At 42.0% G+C, this 22,284-nt stretch overlaps 1 protein-coding gene across 1 annotated transcript in view; it reads left to right on the forward strand.

Moving 5' to 3' along the window:
* Window positions 1-6: 6 nt before the first annotated feature.
* Window positions 7-22,284, forward strand: part of MEGF9 (multiple EGF-like-domains 9) — an 81,327-nt gene continuing 59,049 nt past the window's right edge. Inside the window, exon 1 of the mRNA XM_010848428.1 lies at window positions 7-625. Within this exon, the coding sequence (XP_010846730.1) occupies window positions 19-625 (607 nt within the window). The 5' untranslated portion in view covers window positions 7-18. The remainder of the gene's footprint in view (window positions 626-22,284) is intronic.

Below are 22,284 nucleotides of genomic sequence, written 5' to 3' on the forward strand. Positions count from 1 at the left end.
GGCGAAGCCGAGCGCGCCATGAGGAGCCTGCCGAGCCTGGGCGGCCTCGCCCTGTTGTGCGCCGCCGCCGCCGCCGCCGCCTCAGCCACCTCGGCGGGGAATGTCACCGGTGGCGGCGGGGCCGCGGGGCAGGTGGACGCGTCGCCGGGCCCCCGGCTGGGGGGCGAGCCCAGCCACCCTTTCTCTAAGGCCACGGCTCCCACAGCCCAGGCCCCGAGGACCGGATCCCCGCGCGCCACCCTCCACCGACCCCAGGCTGCGTCTTCCTCAGCCCAGCCCCCGGAGACCATCCCTCCTCCGACCACCGCCGGGCCGGCTCCGACCACCGCCGCCGGGCCCGCGCGGACCACCTCTCAGGCACCGCTCGTTCCCTCGCGAGTCACACCTCCTGCGGTGGAACGTACTCCGACTACCCCTTGGGTGACAACCAGACCCGCGCCGACCACCCTCTCGACGACCACTGGCCCGGCGCCGACCACCCCTGTAGCGACCACGGTGCGGGCGCCCACCGCTCCCCCGAACCCGACCTCGGCTCTCCCCGGCGGCGGCGGCGGCGGCGGCAGCAGCAGCAGCAGCGTCCCGCCCACCCCACCTGCCACCGAAGCCCCCTCTCCGCCTCCCCCAGGTGAGTCCCAGCGCCTCCTCGACCGCCGGACCCTCCCCGCGGCTGCCCGTCCTTCTAGCGTTGGGCTTCTTGGCTGGAATGGAGCATTTCTGGCCCCCAAAGGTTCCCCAGATTTCGACTTCAAGGGGAGGTCCAAGCTCTAGATAGCCTGCCCCACCCCCCTCCCCAGTCCCCAATCTGGAAAGCCTTTTGTCCCCCACTTGGGCTGTGCTTCCTTGGGAGGGGAGCGACTGCTGCGTGGATAGCATCGCACCTCCTTCCAAACAGCGCTGTCTTTGCCTTTGTCAGACGCGCTGGATGGTCGCAAACTTTTGGGTTCGGTTCGCTCACCGTGCCCCTCCGCCTGGGTGATCTGGGGAAGTTTGAAAACCAGCACAGTACCTCCTGCGACCAATAGATCAGAAATTGAAGGGATTCCTCCTAAGGCTCCACTTTCCTTGTTCATGTAAATATCAGACGTGCATGTGACAGGTGGAAAAGATATTGAGAGGATTTTGTTTACAAACAGTAGTACAGACCACTTGAGGCCAAAAGAAAAAAGAAATTGTAATCCATGTTTTCCCTGCAAATGAATGGATTCAGTAGTCATTTGGGACAGGTGTATATCTAGGCTGAGCACATTTATAAATTAGGTTAAATCCCTTCCTTGCACCGTTTTTTTGTTTTGTTTTTTCCTTCCTCAATTACAAGTCAGTATGTTTGGGCAAATACACAATTTAAGCAGGGAGGCCCATTTTTTCCTCCTTAAGGGGGATGTTCAGTTTTGCTGATGTTGATAAAAGCCAAATTCTATCTGAGTCCTGGTAAAAAATAAAGCTCTTCTTCCTGCTGATTGAAAGTCTTCAAGCAAAGTTAGAGACAACTTCTGTTCTTTTTCCTCTTGAGATCTAAAGTGGGCCTGGAACTAAACAAATAAAACCTGTCTTGTCAAGATGTTAGACAAGAGTTTCTGAATTCCTTTGCTTTGAGTTGGGGTTTGATTTGTCCAAACCATTTTGCCTTTAGCTGGATTTATATTAATGGATCTCTGACCTAATTCTTAGGCTCAGTGATTTACTGTGGGGTCAGGTATGGACTTTGGACTATAATTGAATTTGTAGAGTTTTCCCACATGATTATGAGTCTTAATACAGTCCAGTCTTGGGTTGGAGCTTGGCATTGACATAAGTAGGAATGCAGATTATTCACCCATAAAAAGCCAAGTTGGTATTTCTTCCAGCTTCAAGGAGTGTGCTATCTAGCTGGATTTTGACTGTAACCTCTTTTGGCCTCCCTATGGAGAGACCAACATGATACTGAGAGGCGGGAATCGTAGTATTTGAGTGTATGGACTCGATTCCATTCTTAGTTTGAATCCTATCTCTGCTGCCTTTTATTAACTGTGTAATTTGGGCAGGTCAATTAACCTCTCTTCATCTGAGAAATGAAGATAATAATAGTGTTTAGCTCATAGGATTGCTGTGAATCCTATGAAATTTGCTGTGAAATCCTGTGAAAATTAACTAAGTTAGTGCATTTATAGCACTTAGAACAATAGTTCTGGGTGCAGAGTGAATTAGCTCAGTATGTATGTTAGCTATCAGTATGATAGTTTTTTTTTTTTTTTTTTTAATGGGACAGAAAGCATTTGAGAAACCTAATAGAGACTTGTGATGATTTTTATTTGTTTTAGTAAAATGTAATGGTAGTATGTGTGGTCAGTCATGTCTGACTCCTTGCGACGTTATGGGCAGTAGCTTGCCAGGCTCCTCTGTTCATGGGATTTTTTCAGGCAAGAATACTGGAGTGAATTGCCATTTCCTCCTCCAGGTAAAATGTAATAGAAAAGGATAAATTAGATTTTCCAAAGTTTGAAGCACACAGTAGTGTTTATTTAGGAAGATTGCTTCTTTTGAAAGGTTAGTATATCATAAGTCTGTGTAATTGATGTTATTTTACCTTAATAATTTTTGCATTGTTATTTTTAAATCACAAAGGTAAACTTTTTTCCTTTTATGTTGCTTTTTCTTTGTGATAAAATATACATAACATAAAATTTACCATTTTAACCATTTTTAGGTGTACAGTTTAGTGGCATTAAGCACATTCAAATTGTATAACCATCACTACCATCCATCTTCAGGACTCTTTTTTTATTTTCCCCAACTGAAACTGTATCCGGTAAACAATAACTCCTCAATGGCCGGCCATCCACCTTATTCCTAGCAACCACCATTCTACTTCCTGTCTCTGTGAATTTGCTTATTCCAGGTTCCTCATATGGGGAACTCATAGCATTTGTCCACAAAGATAACCTTTACCTGCAAAAATTACCAAGAACCAAAAGTCCACAAGTAAAGAGTGAAAGTCCCCCCCACCCACTCTACTACTTTCCAGTTCCAGTCAGTCCTTAAATGTTACTACTATTAGCAGTTTGATCTTTTCTCAGAGGCAAGTTGTGGCGTGCAGGATGCGTTCCCTCACCAGGGATCGAACCCATGGCCCCTGCATTGGGAGCGCAGAGTCTTAGCCACTGGACCACTAGGGAAGTCCCTAAACACAGGATTATTAAAAATAGTTTTTAAAAGCTCAAGATGAAATACTATATAAATTATATATATTAAATATATTAATTATGTGTATATACTGTAAGCCGTAGAGTTTTGCAACTTGCTATATCCACTTAACTGTGTATCCTGGTCTTTTTTTTTCATGTCAGTACCTAAAGAGTACCTTATTCTTTTCAGCAGTTGTATTTTTCATCATAAGAATATATCATAATCTATTTAACCAATCTCTTGTTTATGGATACTTAGATTGCTTCTTGGCTTCACTTTAAAAAGCACAGAGAAGAATGTGTTCTTGTTTAATCCATCATATTATATTATTAGTCCATTATATTATATTCTCTAATACCTCGTCTGGAGTTTTGTAGACTCCAAATCGATTGTAAGTAAAGCAAAGCTGGATTGAGTAATATTTGCCATTGAAACTGTTCCAGGCCTTTAGTAACTTCCATGGACTACCATATACCTATGTCTATGATGGTCTTCGGGTAACAGAAATTTTAAGATGCTCGAGTTTGGTAGCTCTGCTGTGCTGTAGATTTTCTGTCGCGTGTGGTTTTCTGTGAAGTCACCACGGACCGCCTCTGTCTAGTTCTCAGCAGCTGACTGCCTTTGGGGGCTTACTGCTTTACTGCGCAACTTTAGCTTTACAGTAATGTGATTGAGTATGGTCTTTCTATCTGAACATGGGCTCTAGTCTACTTTAAACAGTAAATACATCTCCTTGACAGAGGAAAGAGATTTGAAAGACCTGGTACTAACTGAATTTGAAAGACCTAGTGAGGTTGGCAAAATTGGATTCTCTGGCTTTTGGGAAGATGAGTACAGGGTGTTTTATTTTAATGTTCATATAAAACTGAACACCATTGATAATATATTATGTGTCTAGATGGGTCTTCTGGCTGCTCTTTGAATTAATAAGAATTTCTTCCATGAAGATCTAGTTGAGAGCTCTTGCCTACCCCTCAGTAAGGGCCCTCTTTTGTTTACAGGGACACTGATCTGCAAACTGAAACTAATTGCCCAGCAAGCAAGCATTTTCCTCCCACGGTCCTGGCAAAACATTTGACTGATTGGTTGGCTGGGTAGGACATTTTACGAAGGGTGAAGGGGAGGCTGTGATACTAGAGTATAACAGTTATTGATAGTAAGAGACTGAAGTGATGATAAATGTTTGATTTTTAAAATTATGGACCTTCAGGGCTAGATAGGACTTTAGAAGCCAGTACCTCCTAACGTGGCTCTACATTGCAAGAAATGCTTCCATGGACTTAGCCGAAATATTTCTCTTTGTGGTTAACACCAGCTGGTTCTGACTCTGCCCTTTCGGGGCCACGCAGAACAAGTCAGCTCTCTCTGTACCCTGACAGTTCAGGGATCTGTGGGCAGTGATCGTGTTCCCTCGGAGTCTGGACTAAATAACTTCAGCTCCCTCAACTGTTCTTTATGTGAAATGGTTTCAGATTCCCTTAGACTCTGCTGGTTGCCCCTCTTAGGGAATTTTTCAGTTTTTCTGTGTCTCTCCTGGAGTGTGGAGCACAGAGCTGAACACATCACCCCCGGTTGTGCTCTGGCCCGCTCGTGGTAGAGAGGGCAGTTGCCTCATTCTTTCTGGATGCTGTACTACTGTGGATGCACTTAGCTCCCGATCACAGGAGCTTTTCTGGCAGCCACACTACGTTGTTGACTCATTGAGTCCATTAAGATACTTAAGTCTTTTTTTTTTTAAACACATACTAGACGAGTCTTTCTTCAGTCTGGACTTAGAAACTCTTTGTTATCCTCTAAAGTATAAACTGAGACAGTTGCCAAGCATGTAAAATGTACTGTGTTAGGTTCAAGCCATCACTTTGGGCCTGCGGTCTGTCAGCGTACCCCACCTAGTCTCTTCACGCTCACCTGCAGGGTGTTCCTGTGCACAGAGTCCAAGGACACGTTAGGGCAGGCCTTCTTACCTCACAGGAGAGAGTACATTTAGGGATGATAAAACAGTTTGGAAGGGGAGAGATCGTGGTTTAGATTAGTTCTTGAGGGTCTCTTCCGGCTCTACAGTTCGGCGATGATTTGGTACCCATGATTCAGGGCACATGACTGCCCCCCAAGGAGCCTTAATCATTTATTTGTGATCTAAGTTAAGAGATGAGACTTTTTTTTTTTTCCCCCCAAGCAAACCTTAGAGTTTGAAAGCTCTGACTACTGTGGCGTGTAAATAAAATATTATGAATGGATTTTATTTGAAAGGAACATTCTGGAAATCAGGGCCCTCCTGTCTGTACTGGGAAATGTTTTCTTCATCCTAAAATTCTGTACAGCTAAGTTCAGGGTGTTAATTTGCTTATGGTTATTCAAGAAGATACCATTCATTTTAAGGACACAGAAATTGTTCAGACTTCAAAGATAATGTCTGTTCATAAACTTTTATTGAAAACCTGTGGGGCTGGGTGTGTTTCAGAATTTAGAATTTTTCTGATTTTTAGGAAGTTAATAAGTACATCCCAGTGAAGTCTAGGACAGCATCCTATGTAATCAAACACATGAAGGTATTTGTAGCAAAAATGTGTGTATATTCACACTGAATGGGTTTTTAAAAAGGCTATAAATAACCTTGTGTTTGTTCAGGTCAGGTTTTGCTGCCAAATGAATAACAGAAAAACCTTCGGTTCTTTGGCTCTTCTGGTATTTACAGCAGCTCTGAGTGACTGTGGACCACTGAAATAGCGCTTACACTCACATGTGGTGCTCCCTATGCTGCAGTGCTGTTTTAAGAGCCTTGCATATATTACTCTACTCAATCCTCACAAGACTTATGTGTAATCGAGTTAGGTGTTATTATTATCTTCATTTTATAGATAGGAAACTGAGGCTCAGAGAAGCCCAGCTGTGAGGGAGTCTGCATTCAAACCCAGCCTTTCTGGTTCCAGAATCCATACTATTGGCATTTAAAGAAAGAGTTACATAGCAGATGAGAGAAGGAAACTATTTTACTAAAAACATTTGTCCTTGAATACTAGTCTGAAAGATTTTCTTCATTCTCTTATGTGCTATTTATTCACCTCAAATCTTCTGTTTTACAATGTTTTACAGTTAGAGCTCCAGTTCTTCCTTTGATTAGGTTCTAATATTGTCTGTGATAGAGAGGATTGCCTGTAGTCTTTAGGGCTAGGCCCAGGGACTTCTGAAGTTTACTATGTCTTATTCCTGACCCAAATGCCTAGATTTCTGCAGAAATTCCTTAGTGTGATTAGTTTCTGGAACAGCATAGTTAAACTCCAGAGCATTAGTTTCAAATCTACTGAATTCTGTCTCCAGGGAGCCTTCTGGCTAGTTGAAAATTTACACACTGAAATAACCTGATTATGTCTTTTTATCTTGATTTTTTTTAAAGATTCATAAAATTGAAGTGAGCATTACTTTTCATCTCAGAATTTCTAAACATGTATATATTAACTTCCAGACATCTTGGCACCCTTATAAACAGAATGGAAGAAAAATATCATGGTACTGTTTTTACTGATGGGTAAATTATGGGTAGAGTGATTACTGCTCTAGGGCACTTAATAGATCAGAGGAGAATAGAAGTGTAAGATCTTGTTTGGGAGAAAGACTGTTAGATGATAGTTTTAGTTAAAAATAGCTTCAATTCATGCTTTTTGCTTTGATCTTTATTTTTGTGTGTTTTCTTTAGATATAATATAAACATCCTTAATAATAATGTTGAGATTATGTTTCAGGTATCTCTTCTGTAGTCACTTAGCCTTTTTCTCAAGTATGTGTTTTGGTTTATCTGCTTTTCACTAGAAACAACTACCCTAACTGCATTAGTAACTTTGAGGGGAGATTTTTTTTTTTTAATTGTCATGAAAAAGATAAAAAGTATGTCTGGATACATATGTGTTTGAATCACAGTAAAGGTTTACTCAAATCTTTTTACCTGTATCTATTCAAGTACATGTGATAAATATGTGTCAAAATACCCTCTAGTAATGCCACTGTTCCACAATAAATATTATTGTCAGAAAAATCTTTTCCTGTTACTTTTTCTTCACTAGGATAAAATCTTTCCTCTGTTCTCCTTGCTCATTTTTTTTTTTTCACTTGAAACTCCTCTGTATGTCCCACTTTCTCTTGTCTCTTCTTCTTGGACCCATCCATTCTTTCATGTTCTTTAAGGAACCAAATTATCGTCTCTACTTAACAGATTCCCGCTTTGTCCTCCTTCAGTGCCTCCTCAAAGCCTAATTCTTCTAAGAAGTCTTTGCCGGGGAACAAAAGGTCCTTGAAGATGTCCTGGTAACAGGGTGCACAGGGCTGAACACTTTGCACTCAGAACAAAACCTGTCTTTCTCTGTGACTTTGACTTTTTTCCTATGGATCTGCTTTTAAAGTCTGTTTAACTTAGATTATTAAGCCCACTTGTAAGAAAATGTCATAGTTCATACAATATTCAGGATATGGTATTAATTCTTTCTTTTTTAAAAAAATGAAGGAAGAGATTTTATTTTTGTTCTGTATCTTCTTTATTGCCCAGCTTTCCCCCCGCTTCTCCTGAGGAATAATACAGAAAAAACAATTATCATAGCAGACGTTATCTGCCTCCAAAAAAAAAAAAACCCACAAAATTCCAGTACTTTAAATAAGTAGCAGATTTCTTTTTTTGTTTATGAGTAATATGAGTTGTTTTTGTTAGGTAGATGGATTTGGGCTAAATAGCAATGTAAATGATTTAATTTGGTTGAGAAACAAATGTTTGATTTTTTTGAATGACAGAATTAATTAATCAGCTTCTCTCTCATCTGATTTATACATTGGATTTGTTTTTTCAGTAGAGATTTTTGAAATAGGAATTTTCCTACTCTAAAATTCTATAATAAATCAGATCAGATCAGTCGCTCAGTCGTGTCCGACTCTTTGTGACCCCATCTATAATAAATAAGTTATGGTAATCTCCAAACCATTATGCATCTATTAAAATGCTTACATTATGCTAAAAGCAGTATACATAGGAGGAGGGAAATATACCAAAATAATTAGGTGGCGGAAGCTAAGTAATGCGAGTATGGGTCGTTTTCATTTCTTTGTATTCTTCTGGATTTTCCAAGTTTTTTTTTTATTTTTAAATCAGTGTACCCAGTTTTATAGTAATAAAAATAAATGAATAAAATATAAAAAATGAGTAAAAAGTTATGATACACTTGATGAGCCTTCAGTTATATGTGATCAAGTCAAGCGATGTTACCCTGGGCCGCTTAATTGTAATTTCTGTGATGGATTCATCAGCTTTGGTCTACCTCAGACGTTTACTTGGCCTCAGTGAGTTGTGGTTCTGAAGAAAGGAGACTGCTGAAGACGGTACCCAAAAAAGGAAGCTGCTCCTGACACCTGCCAAGTCAAGGTCGTGATGACACAGCCAAGGTCTGGTACCTTCAGGAAAAGTTTAACTGAAATCTTAACAAAGTCTGAAAACAGCTGATTCTTTATCCATTTCACTCTGTCTAGGGAATTTAAAGCACAAACTTAAAATTAATTAAAGCAGCTTATGGAAATAGCTCTTGTTTAAATTGTGCAGAATTTGAATTCATGACATTGTCCACAGCCTTTACCAGTAGAAGCTCTTCGGTTATCTCTTCCTCTAGAGATACAGAGCTCCCAAAAGTTTGGTTTCAGTCTGTGCATATGTTTTTCAGTCAGATCAGATGGGGTTGCTTTTATACTGGTAATACAACAGCTGCTCTATATGATATCCTTGCCAGGGAGACAGCACTGAGGAAAGGGGAAATTTATTCAGTTGGAAAAAGGAATGTATCCTGCCCAGTCACAGGGCAAATGATCAGGGGTAGGTATGTTTTCAGCCTGGCTAGAGAATGTTCAATAACCTTTCTTTAGTAAATTTTAGACTCTTTAGATAACTGATTTTGGAAATTTTTGTTTCAGTCTTGCATGCTTAGAGACTGACATATTACCAAGGATCTTATTAAATTTTTATTTTAAAAAATCTGTAGTTTTTATTTGATGTATGTGAGCAAAAAGAAGAGGTTAGGAGTTAATCACAAGGAGAATAGCATGTTCTCTAGTTCCTCTAGTTCCTTTTTGGAAATGATCTTTTAAAGTGAAATTCCTTTAAACATTCTAGGGAAAGTTGTCTTCTCTGAAGGAAACTGCATGAACTGAGTAGCTTTTCCATTCTCTTCAGTCCTATCCATTGTGTATAGAGATGAGATGGCAGTTTGGGAAGGGTTATTAAAGGTAACAATGAGGGGCAAGATGGACTGCTTCATATTCCAAGATGCTTCCTCAGTTTTGCATCTGTATTGAGGATTGATTAGAGGAAGGCATTGGGCATCTTTTTTTTTTTTTTTGCTGTAGATTTCTCATGTGACTTCATATTCCTTATAAGTCTACAGTGTTTTTTGAGTTACCCGTTCTATATGAACTGCTGTAACAGGTTAGGCCCACCATCCCTTGATGTTGTGTGGGTTAATGAATAGTTACAGAGTGTACCAAAACCACAAAGCAAACTGGCTGTTGGGTATTATTATACTGGATTGGTGGTGTGTTGCCTGCAAACCCATCCTGTTCAACTGGTTTTACTTTTTAAGTTAGTTTGTTGCTTCAACTTGTCCACAGAGGCAGGGCTGGATGGTCCAGCTAATCAGGGGAGCAGCAGTCAGAAGATCTCATTCGTCTTCCTTTCCACTCACTCTGTAAGTTCCCGAGCACGTTTTCTTTTTTGTTTTTCGTAAATGGGTCTGTGCCTTAGTTTCTCTAACTGTAAAAGGAAGCCTGTTGTGTGCACAGATACAGTGCACGTCACGTCTATACCACTGGCTTCTAGACCATCGTCTGTAAGATGAGTATGATAGTACCAACCTAATGGGGTTCTTGAGTGTTGACCTAGAATTCAAACCCAGCTTTGTCTGACTTAAAAGTCTGTTTTTTTTCTTTCCCTTTTGACTAAACTGTGCTGCAGTGCCAAAGCAGATGGGAGAAGCAGAAGATGAAATAAAGCGTCCCGTGGTTGCAGAGCACACTTTGGGTTCCATTTTTGTCACCTCCCTAGCCTCCTCCCCAGCAAGCCCATGCATTGCCCTCCTCAGCACTTGTTCTGAATTACACAGTTCGATTCAGGTTTGATTGCAGGAACTGCTGTGAAAATCAAAATTAGATCAAAGAGTGTTTCTCAGAGGTAGATACGGGTGTGGAGTGGAGGCGGCAGAGGGGATGATGGTAGGAATCAGATGAAAGGAAGCGGCAGACTCAATGTGGATGTACAGCAGAACTCAACAGTAGCTATGAGATGGTCTACTCAGCGCCAGAAGGATTAGGACAGAGACAATGTATTGCTTATTAGCATTTGGCAAGACATACCACACACTGCAAATGATAGTATTGATTGTTGTCAACTTGACAATGAAACCTTTCATCTTCAACTTCGTATGGACTCTCGATCAAGATGCTGATGCCAAACAATGTGTTGCAGAAAGTAGCAGGTGATGTTTGACGATGTGAAAGTCATGGGAGAATCTCAGACTTGTGACATCTGCAGTCAGCCGAGGGTGCATTTCCCCATCCCATTTTATAAACTTCCCTCCTCACTGGAGGGCAGGTTGTCTCTCAGATGAGACAAGGAGAAGCTATTATTTCAAGTCAGAACCAGCCGTTTCTGAACCAGTTGCAAATATACTGATGGATGATATACAGAGTGTTGGAGGATTTGATTTGGAAGCAAATAGCTTCATAAGTGGGAAACAGAAAAACCAATATGCACAGTAATGCATACGTGTATATGTATGTGGGATCTAGAAAGACCAATATGCATAGTAATGCATACATGTATATACATGTGGGATCTAGAAAAATGGTACAGCTGCACCCATCTGCAGAGCAGGAATGGAGACAGGGATGTAGAGAAGGGACACGTGGACACAGCGGGGAAGGAAAGGGTGGGCTGCACCGAGAGAGCGGCATGACACACATGCAGCGCCGTGCGTAAAAGAGCCAGCCAGTGGGCATCTGCCGTGTGGCACCCGAACTCGGTCTGGCACTCTGTGACTGCCCAGCGCGGTGGGGCGGGAGGTGGGGGGCGGCTCAGGAGGGTGGGGACGTGTGTGCGTAAAGCTGATTCATGTTGTCCTATGCCAGAGACCAATACCACACTGTAAAGCAGTTATCTGCCAATTAAAAAAATATGCATCTCCCCCCCCAAAAAAAGAAATAGCTTCAGTTTGTACAGTATTACTCAACAGTAATTATGTATATTATTACCTCCTGCTAGTGCTCAAGTGTTACACTGTGGTCAAGTCGAACTATGTAACTATAGTTGTGGCGAATAGGTAGACAGTGCAAAACCTGGTCATATCAGTCTTCTGGTTAGTAATTTAAGATGACATGTATGCTGCAGCTGCTGCTAAGTCGCTTCAGTCGTGTCCAACTGTCCGAGACCCCATAGACGGCAGCCCACTAGGCGCCCCCATCCCTGGGATTCTCCAGGCAAGAACACTGGAGTGGGTTGCCATTTCCTTCTCCAATGCATGAAAGTGAAAAGTGAAAGTGAAGTCGCTCAGTCGTGCCCGACTCTTAGCGACCGCATGGACTGCAGCCTCCCAGGCTCCTTCGTCCATGGGATTTTCCAGGCAAGAGTACTGGAGTAGGGTGCCATCGCCTTCTCTGAGATGACATGTATACGTCAGTATAATTCTCCTCTGTATTTGCCATGAGTGACCATTAATGCTTAGGTTTCCTAATACGTCTTAAAACTTCTCTATAGTCTGTGTCTGTCCTCATTTCCTACCACCCTTCACCTTGTGCTTTAAATTCCAACAGATTCGAGTTGCTTCTGTTTCCCCCCAAATGCCATGCTTATTGTCGTCATCATTATTACTAATAAGACAGTCATCTTTGGAGGTTTTCCTCTGTGTCAGTTGCTAAAGAGCTTTAAATGAATTATAATGACCTTGCCTAATTATCTCCATTTTACTAAGCAAGAGTGGCGGCTTTGAGAGTTGAAATCCATTGAACAAGGCCTCACAGCTAGTAAATGTAGAACCTTGATTTAAATTTAGATCTGTGTAGCCTCAAAGCCTCCTCTCTTAATCGCTAAGCTAACTGGCCTCTTGTTACTTTGCTTCTGCTGTTCCCTCAGCCTGGAATGGCCCTTCTCTTCAGTTTGAATACAGGCCTTAAAACAGAAGCAAATGCTCGTTGATTTAGTCAGAAACGGACTTTACTAAACGATTAGTAAAGAGTTCACAGAATCTCCAGGGGAACCAAATTCAGGACATGGAGCTAGAGATAATACCTAGGGAAAACAATAATCTGGCATTGAGAACCTTTGTGGTGGAATAGCAAGCCTTAAAAATTGGAAATTGGAGAATTCCCCCAAATAGGAAGGAATTAGTAGCAATTATACTATGATACGGGCTTCCCTGGTAGCTCAGAGATTAAAGCGTCTGCCTGTAATGCGGGAGACCTGGGTTCGATCCCTGGGTTGGGAAGATCCCCTGGAGAAGGAAATGGCAACCCACTCCAGTATTCTTGCCTGGAGAATCCCATGGACGGAGGAGCCTGGCGGGCTACAGTCTATGGGGTCTCAAAGAGTCAGACACGACTGAGCAATTTCACTACGACTTCACTATACTATGATACTAGGCTGCCCCCCCCACCCCCAAAAGAAAACAGAGGTCCGCCACATCCCTTTTTTCACCTAATAAACTTACTTGTCCTTGAGAAACATGCAACCTCCTATACTGTTTTACCTTATATATTCTAATATTACTGTACATATTTTTTTTGATTACTTGCTTTTTAAGGATTCTTAGTTTAAGTATTACTTGTTCATGTAATTGATTCCTCTATATGGCACCCCACTCCAGTACTCTTGCCTGGAAAATCCCATGGATGGAGGAGCCTGGTGGGCCGCAGTCCATGGGGTTGCTAAGAGTCGGACAAGACTGAGCGACTTCACTTTCACTTTTCACTTTCATGCATTGGAGAAGGAAATGGCAACCCACTCCAGTGTTCTTGCCTGGAGAATCCCAGGGATGGGGGAGCCTTGTGGGCTGCCGTCCATGGGGTCGCACAGAGTCGGACCTGACTGAAGCGACTTAGCAGCAGCAGCAGCAGCATACCTTATTCTTTAATGGCTATGTCTTAGTGATGTTTGTACTCTCTAACACATCCCTGAGATAGTGTTCAGCATTCAGTACATAGTAAGTACTCAATAAATAGTTGAGCTGAATTAAGGCATAAATCCTCCTTGCCCAGCACCGCTAGAATGTAAGTTCCAGAAGGGCAGGGATTTTTGTCTTTGTCTCTCTGTCTCTCTTTTTTTTAAACCACTGTCTCCCCAGCACCTAGATTCATTCCTAACATATGTTGAAACCTGAGAAAATACTTAAAGAATAAATGAATATTCCTAAATAAAAATTCTTTATTTCTGGAAATGACACTGTCATAAAACCCTTGGATGTGACCGCTGGGAAGACCATAGCCTTGACTATACGTACCTGTGTCAGCAGAGTAATGTCTCTGCTTTTCAGCATGCTGTCTGGGTTTGTCACAGCTTTCCTGCCAAGAAGCACTCGTCCTCTGGTTTCATGGCTGCAGTCACCGTCCGCAGTGATCTTAGAGCCCAAGAAGAGGAGATCTGTCACTACTTCCGCCATTTCTTTTTTTTTTTGCCGTGAAGTAATGGGGTCAACCTTCTAAATATTTGCTGTTCATTTCATTTTTATATTTTGAATACCTATTTACTTATTGGAATACTACTTATAATCATTTTAACTCTACTGCTGATCCTTTCAATTCCAATTTAGTAGTAATACCCCATTTTACAAAGAGCCTGAGTCTGAGATGAGGTTAAGTTGTTTGCTCAATAGTCACATAGCTCGGAAGTACTAGTGAGCTGGAATTCAAACCCAGATCCCTCTTTTTTTGGAAGTGCTTTCTGTTAGGGCAAAACAATGTGCTAAAAGCAGGGTGTGCTCTAGTTTATCCTCCCAACCCATGCTAGTTTTTGTTTGTTTGTTTGGCCACAGCGTTGCAGGCAGGATCTTAGTCCCCGAGCGGGGATCACACCCTGGCCCTCGGGCAGTGGAAGCACAGCGTCCTGACCCATGGACCCCCAGGGAACTTCCCATAATGCCTGTTAGTTTTAATGCAGCTTTTTGCCCCTGCCATCGTCACTCTTTCCTGATTTATAGTCATTGTTTTTCTGTGCATACCGTAGACCTGTTTCCCATCCTCTTTGGTGTTCCTCTTGATTCTTTTTTGTAGTAGGAAATATGTATTTTATTTGAAAGATCAAAGCACATCCTCACCTATTACTATGCCTGTTTATTTTCATTTCACTTTCATTTTTTTGTTAGCTTTCTTGATCTGTACAGTGGATCATTTCCAGAAAAGAAGACGCAGATACCTGTTATGAGTCAGATGAGTAATATTATATACATTAGTCAGGATGGTATGTAAGGACAGATAGCATACACCCAACCAAGGGCCATTCCAGCTGGTAGGACAGGTGAAAGGCAAGATTGTCAGAAACAGACACAGTAACAAATAATGATACAGAGTTACTACAAAAGCTTTTCTGTGCCTTTATCATTGTTTCACTTGTGAATTAAACTTCTATTGAGAAATTAGAAATGGATGCCAGACATTTGTAGCCAAAAAAATGTTTTATTTAAAATTAGTTTCGGAAAATTCTTTTTCTTAGCATATGATCTTTCTTGTTAACAATAGTCCTTTTTTAAACAATTGATGAGAAAGTAAACATTTCTCTTTGCTATATTTCTTTCGGTTGATAATAGATCACTCATTTAGAAATAAACAACTTAAAGCCAGTGATTAAGTAGTCTTCAGGAAATAAAGCCACAGGTGTCACAAGCTGTTACTTTGTATTTCCTTATTGCTTAATCAGTCTGAAGTGGTACCTTCCTCTTTCTTTTCTTTACTTCCTTTCTCTTTGCTCTCTCCCTTCTCTCTCTCTCTCTCTCTTTTTCTACTGTTAATCAGACAAGATTTCAGATCCTTTTTCATGTGTTTTTTCTTCCTAGGTGGGGGTTCTCGTCATGTTAAAACTGGCCTTTCAACTATGTTTCATTAGATGGTTCAGCTTAAGACTTTACATTCACTTTTATTTAAGTAATAGAGAAAAGGGTATGCTTTGTCAATAAGTTTACACTGGGCTTTCTGTGTCAACAAAATTAAGTTTTTTTATTCATTTATCAGATCATTGTTGGTTACCTGCTGTGTACCTAGTGCTGGGCTGGAGAGATGCTAGAGAGACAAGTGAGATGTGTTTGTTTTCTGTCCTGATCCAGAAAATCAGACTACAGGTGGATAAGTTCCACCAGAGTGGTACGCACATGCATCAGGAGCAAAGAGGGAACTCCTCACTCAAACCTGAAGGGGGAGGCGTGAAAGACAGTGTCCTTTCTGGAGGAACTCTTCTCTGAGCGGAGTCTTGAGAACAGACAGGAATTAGCCAAGTGCAGGAGGGAGAAAGTGTGGCAGTAGGAAAGCACGCGCTAGGCCTGTTGAGGGATGTGGAGTGCTGGGCGGCTCATAGGAGAGGGGAGCGCGTGTGCGGCTGGAACAGGGCTGGTGGGGTCTGAGGCTGGAACAGCCGGCGCTTGCCAAATCAGGCAGTACTTCGTATGTCGTGCTCAGAAACCGATTCTGAAAGCAACGAGGAACTGTAAGCCCTGAAGTGACATGGTGGGGTTTGAGTTTTGCGTCAGTCTGGAAACTGCAGGATACTCCTAAAAGTGATCCCCAACAAAGATAATTAGAGGCCACTGACTGCCTCTCTAAATCTTTCCCAGCATTAATTTTGGATTAAAGGGTTTAAATGCTAAGATAATGTAATAATAGGAGGGGGACATGAATTGGCTTTCTATCCTCTCTTATTAAGCAAACATTTGAAACCTATTTTGCTTGTTGGTATAACACACGGACTTAGATGACTAAAATTAGAGACCCGACAAACGAGCCAGCAATGGTGCTCGGCCTCTTCATGCAGCTGGTGTCAGACTGAACAAACCCAGGGGTTTCCTGTGTGCCAGGCACTGCGGAGCTGAGCACAGAGAGGTGGACGACTTAGGTGTTTCCAGTCTGCTGGAGGGATGGACTTGTACACACGTGCTTTAGCAGACTTAGGTGTTAGATTCCTTTACTTAAATTTTCATTTTCTATCCTTATCTCAAACCTTAAAAGTGTGCATGAGGAAATCAAGGATAAGAGAGAGATTTCCCCCCAGATTTATTAAGATATAATTAATGTGTAACATCATATAAGTTTAAGGTACAGAATGTGATGGTTTGATGCACATTTATGTTGTAAAACATTTATCACAATAAGGTGAGTTAACATATTTCATGCCATTTTGTTGTTGTTCTGATGGGAATATTAAAGTTCTGCAAAGAGAGGTATTTGTGTAATAATGAATGACAAATAGCTATAATTCAGCATTCCGTTTACCTAGCTCCAGAGTTTTTCCTTTTTCCCCCATCATATATTTAGCTTCCTCTGACAAGATGTGCATGCCTGCTGAGTCACTCGGTCATGTCAGATTCTTTGTGACCCCATAGACTTCAGCCAGTCAGGCTCCTCTGAGCGTGGGAGTCTCCAGGCGAGAATACTGAAGTGGGTTGGTATTTCCTTCTCCAGGGAATCTTCCTGACCCAGGGATCGAACCTGAGTCTCTGGCATCTCTTGCATTGCAGATTCTTGACCACAGAGCCATGTGGGAAGCCCTCTCTGACAAAGCAATGCATATATATTTTCAAGCCTGAAAGTAGTTTTCTTCCCATATTCTCTTAATTCTTTCCAACACTACCCAAACTAGGTGAGCCTCAAAGGATCCAGCCATTAGGGGTTAAAAATGCAGGCTTTAAAGTCATATTGTCTGGATTCAAATCCTGGTTCTATCACTTACCCTCAGTCTGTCAGCCTGCTTCATAGAATTGTGAGTTCTGTTAGGAGGTAATGTTAAAACAGTGGAAGCATAAGGAAAGAATTCCCTACGTGTTAGTTGTTAAAATTGTTTTTGGAATAGCAACTCATATTTTTCCAAACATTCAGGAAATTTTGCTAAACTGTGTTTGAATCAATCTACCTTACTCAAATGAATCTTGGTGAAGAGCTTTCGCCTAGCATGCACGTTTGAAATCTGACCTCTTGAACAAGAGGGGGTCAGTGAGTGACTTGGTATCACGAGCATCTATGAAAATATGCCTGTGAAAGTAGCACAAAGACACTTTAAACTTTTTTTATTATGTAATATTTTGAAAATAGAAGATGACAGACCAGTGTAATGGCCTCTTTCACACCTATGTCGCACGCCTGGAGAGCCATCCAGGCCAGTCCTGCCTCATCCACACCCCCGCCAATTTACCCCTCTCCTATTTGATTTTGAAACAAATCCTAAAAATCACATCATTTTGTCTATGAATATTTCAGACAGTATTTCTAAAATGTAAAACTTCTCCTATTTTTCTTAAGTATCTAAATGAGAATATGAACAATTTTTTAATATCATCAAAACGCTTTCTTTATGACTGGGGAGAGGAATCCTTCCTTTTTTCTGGCCATAGCGCGTGGCTTGTGGGATCTTAGTTGCCCCTGCGGTGAAAGCACCAGTCCTAACCCCTGGACTGCCAGGGAATTCCCCTTTCCTTTTTTTAGAGCTAAACCTAGAGACATGATTAATCAGTCTGGGGGAGTAGTAATGAAAATTGGTTATTTTTTGTTATCATTTCTGACATTGCTAAATACCTCATATAGCCCAACTGTTAGTTCAAAACTAACAGTGTAAGGACTCCCTTAATTGGGTAGAATAAGGTACAGAAATTTTACTTTGGGTTGTGCTGGGTCTTTGTTGGGCACCCGGGCTTTCTCTAGCTGCTGTGGGCGAGGACGCCTCTTCACTGCGGAGCATGCGCTTCTCACTGCGGCGGCTTGTCGCTGCGGAGCAGAGGCTCTAGGCACGGGTCAGTAGTCGTGGCACATGGGCTTAGCTGCTCTGAGGCCTGTGGTATCTTCCCAGACCAAGGGCAGAACCTGTGTACCCTGCACGGGCAGGAGGATTCTCATCCACTGTACCACAGGGAAGTTCATAAGGATTTGCTGAGTTCAAGGAACTTTCCTATTTATATTCCTTTTAAAATGTCTGTGGCCACATTATTTTTGTAACAAAGATATTCTTCCTTTTGATCACCTAATTTCTTTTATCGCCTTAGAATTTTAAAGTACTTTCCCCCTCCTATCTCCTAGCCTAACTTTTAGCTGGTTGGAGTGACTTTAGGGCTAATACAGGGGAGGTTTTGGTCTCCAGCAGAGGGTCAGTTGCAACTATGAAAACAACTGAAGCAAATGGTCTATTGATAGAAGAACATTTCATTATAAAAAGTTCTTTTCAAATTCCAGGATATGGGTTGCTTGGTCACTGAAGAGTCTGTTTTCCATTCACTAGCACCCTGGGTGTCTCAGCAGACCTGGTTAGGAATGTACTGCTCATTTTGAATGAGAAAAAAGGATAGAGAAGCTGCCCAAATGCTGCATCACTCAAGTCAAACATGTTACATCTGCTACATAGGTGACACAAACCTTAGGCTTTTAGAATTTACTCAGACGTACAGATAACTTCCATTTTGAGTGGTGCCAATTTTGATGACAAAATGCCCATTGTACCAACCTCTAAATCCCCATTCTTTAATTTTTAAGCCCTTGGACCTCATAATTTCCCCAAAGTTTTACGTAATGCCAACTCAACAATTAGCAGAAGTGGTCGTGCTGATGAAACAGGTCTTTGATATTGGTTCAGTTATAGATCTGGAATGTTTATTCCCCTGGGCTTTCCAGCTGAGGGATTCCCAGCATGAACTCCTACTTTGGAAAATATCTGAGTGGGCAGCCTTGTTTGCCACATTGCCCTCATTGTCTCTTTGTTTATTCAGCTGAAAAGCTGCGCTTGTCTCTTATACAGTCAGGCATGAATCTCTAGGTCTCAGAAGCTGTTAAAATGGGTGGAAAGATGGGGAAGGGAAAGGATGCAAATTGTTATCGGATACTGACAGGGTGTGCCGTGAACGTGCTCGCTTAGGGAAGAGCATTATGACTTTAAGGTTATTACCAAGCACAACTCTGATCACATTTTTATAGCCCTGTTCTATTAGGGTCTAGGATTCAATGCAGTTTTCCTACCTTCTGGGTAAGAGACATTGATAATTCATTGGCACATGTGATTTTTTTTTTTGCCGCAATAGAGAAATAGGTTTTGAGAACATGAACATACCATCTGGCCCAAGCAGTGATAAATTTTCTCTGATTATAATAGCGTGCACATGCTCTTGGCATTGACTTTTCTGGCTATCTGTCAGCTGGATTATTTTATTTTAGCAGGTTACTAAAAGGTCTCTTTGCCTTCATTCTTTCCCAATGCATTCTCTACATACGGTCAGAGTTATAGTTCTAAACTGAAGGTATGGTCATGACATGCTTTTTTGTATAAAACTTTCCATGGCTACCCAGTTCCCTCAAGAAAGCCCTGAACCTATCACTATACCTGCTTCGTATTCAGGGTCAGAGCTAAGATGAACTTTTCTTGGTTCTCTGCCCTGTGTTAGCCCTGGTCACTACACATGCTACCCATTGCCATTCGGGATAGTCTTCCTTTCTTAGCATGGCCACACCTCATTGCTCGTGTCCAGTCTAGATTTCTTCCTCTGGGAAGTCTTACATAGGCGTCTTTCCCTGTGAAAACACATACCATGCTTTCGCATCCGCGGTGGTGTGGCTCCACCTCAGCACTTTTCATACTGTATCGCTGCTTTGTTTTTGTCTCTGCTGCAAGACCTTAAGCTGCATAAAAGCAGGAACCGTGTCTTTTTTCCACATCGTTGTGTCTTTAGCATCTAGAAATTACATTACTCATTTCTGGTTCAAAACTACTTTGTTGATAATTGAATTAATAAATTATGTGCTTTGCCAAGGGTTGTTTCTCTAACAACATCAGAGTCTGTTTTCATGTTCTTGATATTTTCCTTTTCATCTTCTAGTCATATACATTCATTCACTTACTCACTCATTTAATTATTCAACAGAATATTGCTTTGAACCTTTGCAGCCTCCATCCTTGCCCGGAGCATGTGGAAACAACAGGCAGAAGGCAGGCTGCTGCACATACATGCGCTCCTGTTGGCCAGCCCGTGGAGACGGGGCTCTCCAGCACCCGCATGCACAGCCCTTCCTCGCCTCCTGCACAGCCGCTGCGTTTTTCTTTCCTGCCCTGCTTTTCCTTCTTACTATTTAGCTACCTTCTAATATACTCGATATTTAAGCTGCTTATTGTATGTCTCCCTCTGCTAAGAGGTGAGGGCCACACGGGCATGAATTTTGGTTTGTTTTATTGACTGCTGCATCCCCAGCCTTTAATGCTATGTCTGGCACAGAGTAAGTCAATGCCTATTAATATTTGCTGGATGAAGTAACAAATTCATGCCCTTAGGTGTGCTTCTCTTTCTTTTTCACTCTTTTGGTGCACCTGACTCAGTCCTGCTTCCAGTACCGAGCTGTTTGCTTTCTTTTACTTTTAGGACTTTGCATTTAGTCCTTATCTTGAGGCCATAGTCTTAGCCACCCCAGGCAAAGATTCTGTTTATCCATTTATTGCCTTGGGTGACCATGACTTAACTTCAATCTGACGTCCGCATCTCCTAACCTGGTGTCTGAAGCCCAGAGAGCCATGGATGTGTGTGTTGGGGAGGGCTGAGTATGCACTCAGAGGTGGATCAGATGTGAAACCTGTTTTTCTAGAACCCAAATAGGACAGGTAGATTAGTAACCATAGTACAAGGTCATGTAAGATAGTGTTAATAATGAGGAATATTAATCATTGGGGAGTATGTCTTGTAAAAAATTATGAAATACATCAAGCTTCCCAAAAAGCGTAGAAAGTAAGATAGTGAACATCCCCTCTGTACCTAGCTTTTGGCTTTGTAACATCTGAACTATCTCCCACATTTGCTTCAATTTTTTTGTTTTGTTTTGAAATAAAATACTAGATATGACTAAAGTCTCCAGTGTTCCTTTTTTATCCAGTTTTCTTCTTCCCTCCTCAAGTGTAACCACTATTCTGAATTTGATCCTGTGTGTGCACATGCGTGCATGCACATGTGCACACACACACAATATAGTGTGTGGTTTTATGTTTTAAACTGCATGATGACGTCTTCCCATGCTCTTTCCACTCAGCATTTTTTTTGAGATTTATCTCGCTGGCTCATGTAACTCCAGTTGTCTAAGTTGTTGTGTGGTTTCCTACTGTATGAATACACCACAGTGTGCTGATTTTCTTACTGATCAGATCAGATCAGATCAGTCGCTCAGTCGTGTCCGACTCTTTGCGACCCCATGAATCGCAGCACGCCAGGCCTCCCTGTCCATCACAAACTCCCGGAGTTCACTCACACTCATGTCTATCGAGTCAGTGATGCCATCCAGCCATCTCATCCTCTGTCGTCCCCTTCTCCTCCTGCCCCCAATCCCTCCCAGCATCAGAGTCTTTTCCAATGAGTCAACTCTTTGCAAGACGTGGCCAAAATATTGGAGTTTCAGCTTTAGCATCATTCCCTCCAAAGAAATCCCAGGGCTGATCTCCTTCAGAATGGACTGGTTGGATCTCCTTGCAGTCCAAGGGACTCGCAAGAGTCTTCTCCAACACCACAGTTCAAATGCATCAATTCTTCAGTGCTCAGCCTTCTTCACAGTCCAACTCTCACATCCATACATGACCACAGGAAAAACCATAGCCTTGATAAGACGAACCTTTGTTGGCAAAGTAATGTCTCTGTTTTTGAATATGCTATCTAGGTTGGCAATAACTTTCCTTCCAAGGAGGAAGCGTCTTTTAATTTCATGGCTGCAGTCACCATCTGCAGTGATTTTGGAGCCCAGAAAAATAAAGTCTGACACTGTTTCCACTGTTTCCCCATCTATTTCCCATGAAGTGATGGGACCGGATGCCATGATCTTCGTTTTCTGAATGTTGAGCTTTAAGCCAACTTTTTCACTCTCCACTTTCACTTTCATCAAGAGGCTTTTTAGTTCCTCTTCACT

The sequence above is a fragment of the Bison bison genome, unplaced genomic scaffold, assembly GCF_000754665.1.
Source record: "Bison bison bison isolate TAMUID 2011002044 unplaced genomic scaffold, Bison_UMD1.0 scf7180017864266, whole genome shotgun sequence".
Lineage (NCBI taxonomy): Eukaryota > Metazoa > Chordata > Mammalia > Artiodactyla > Bovidae > Bison > Bison bison.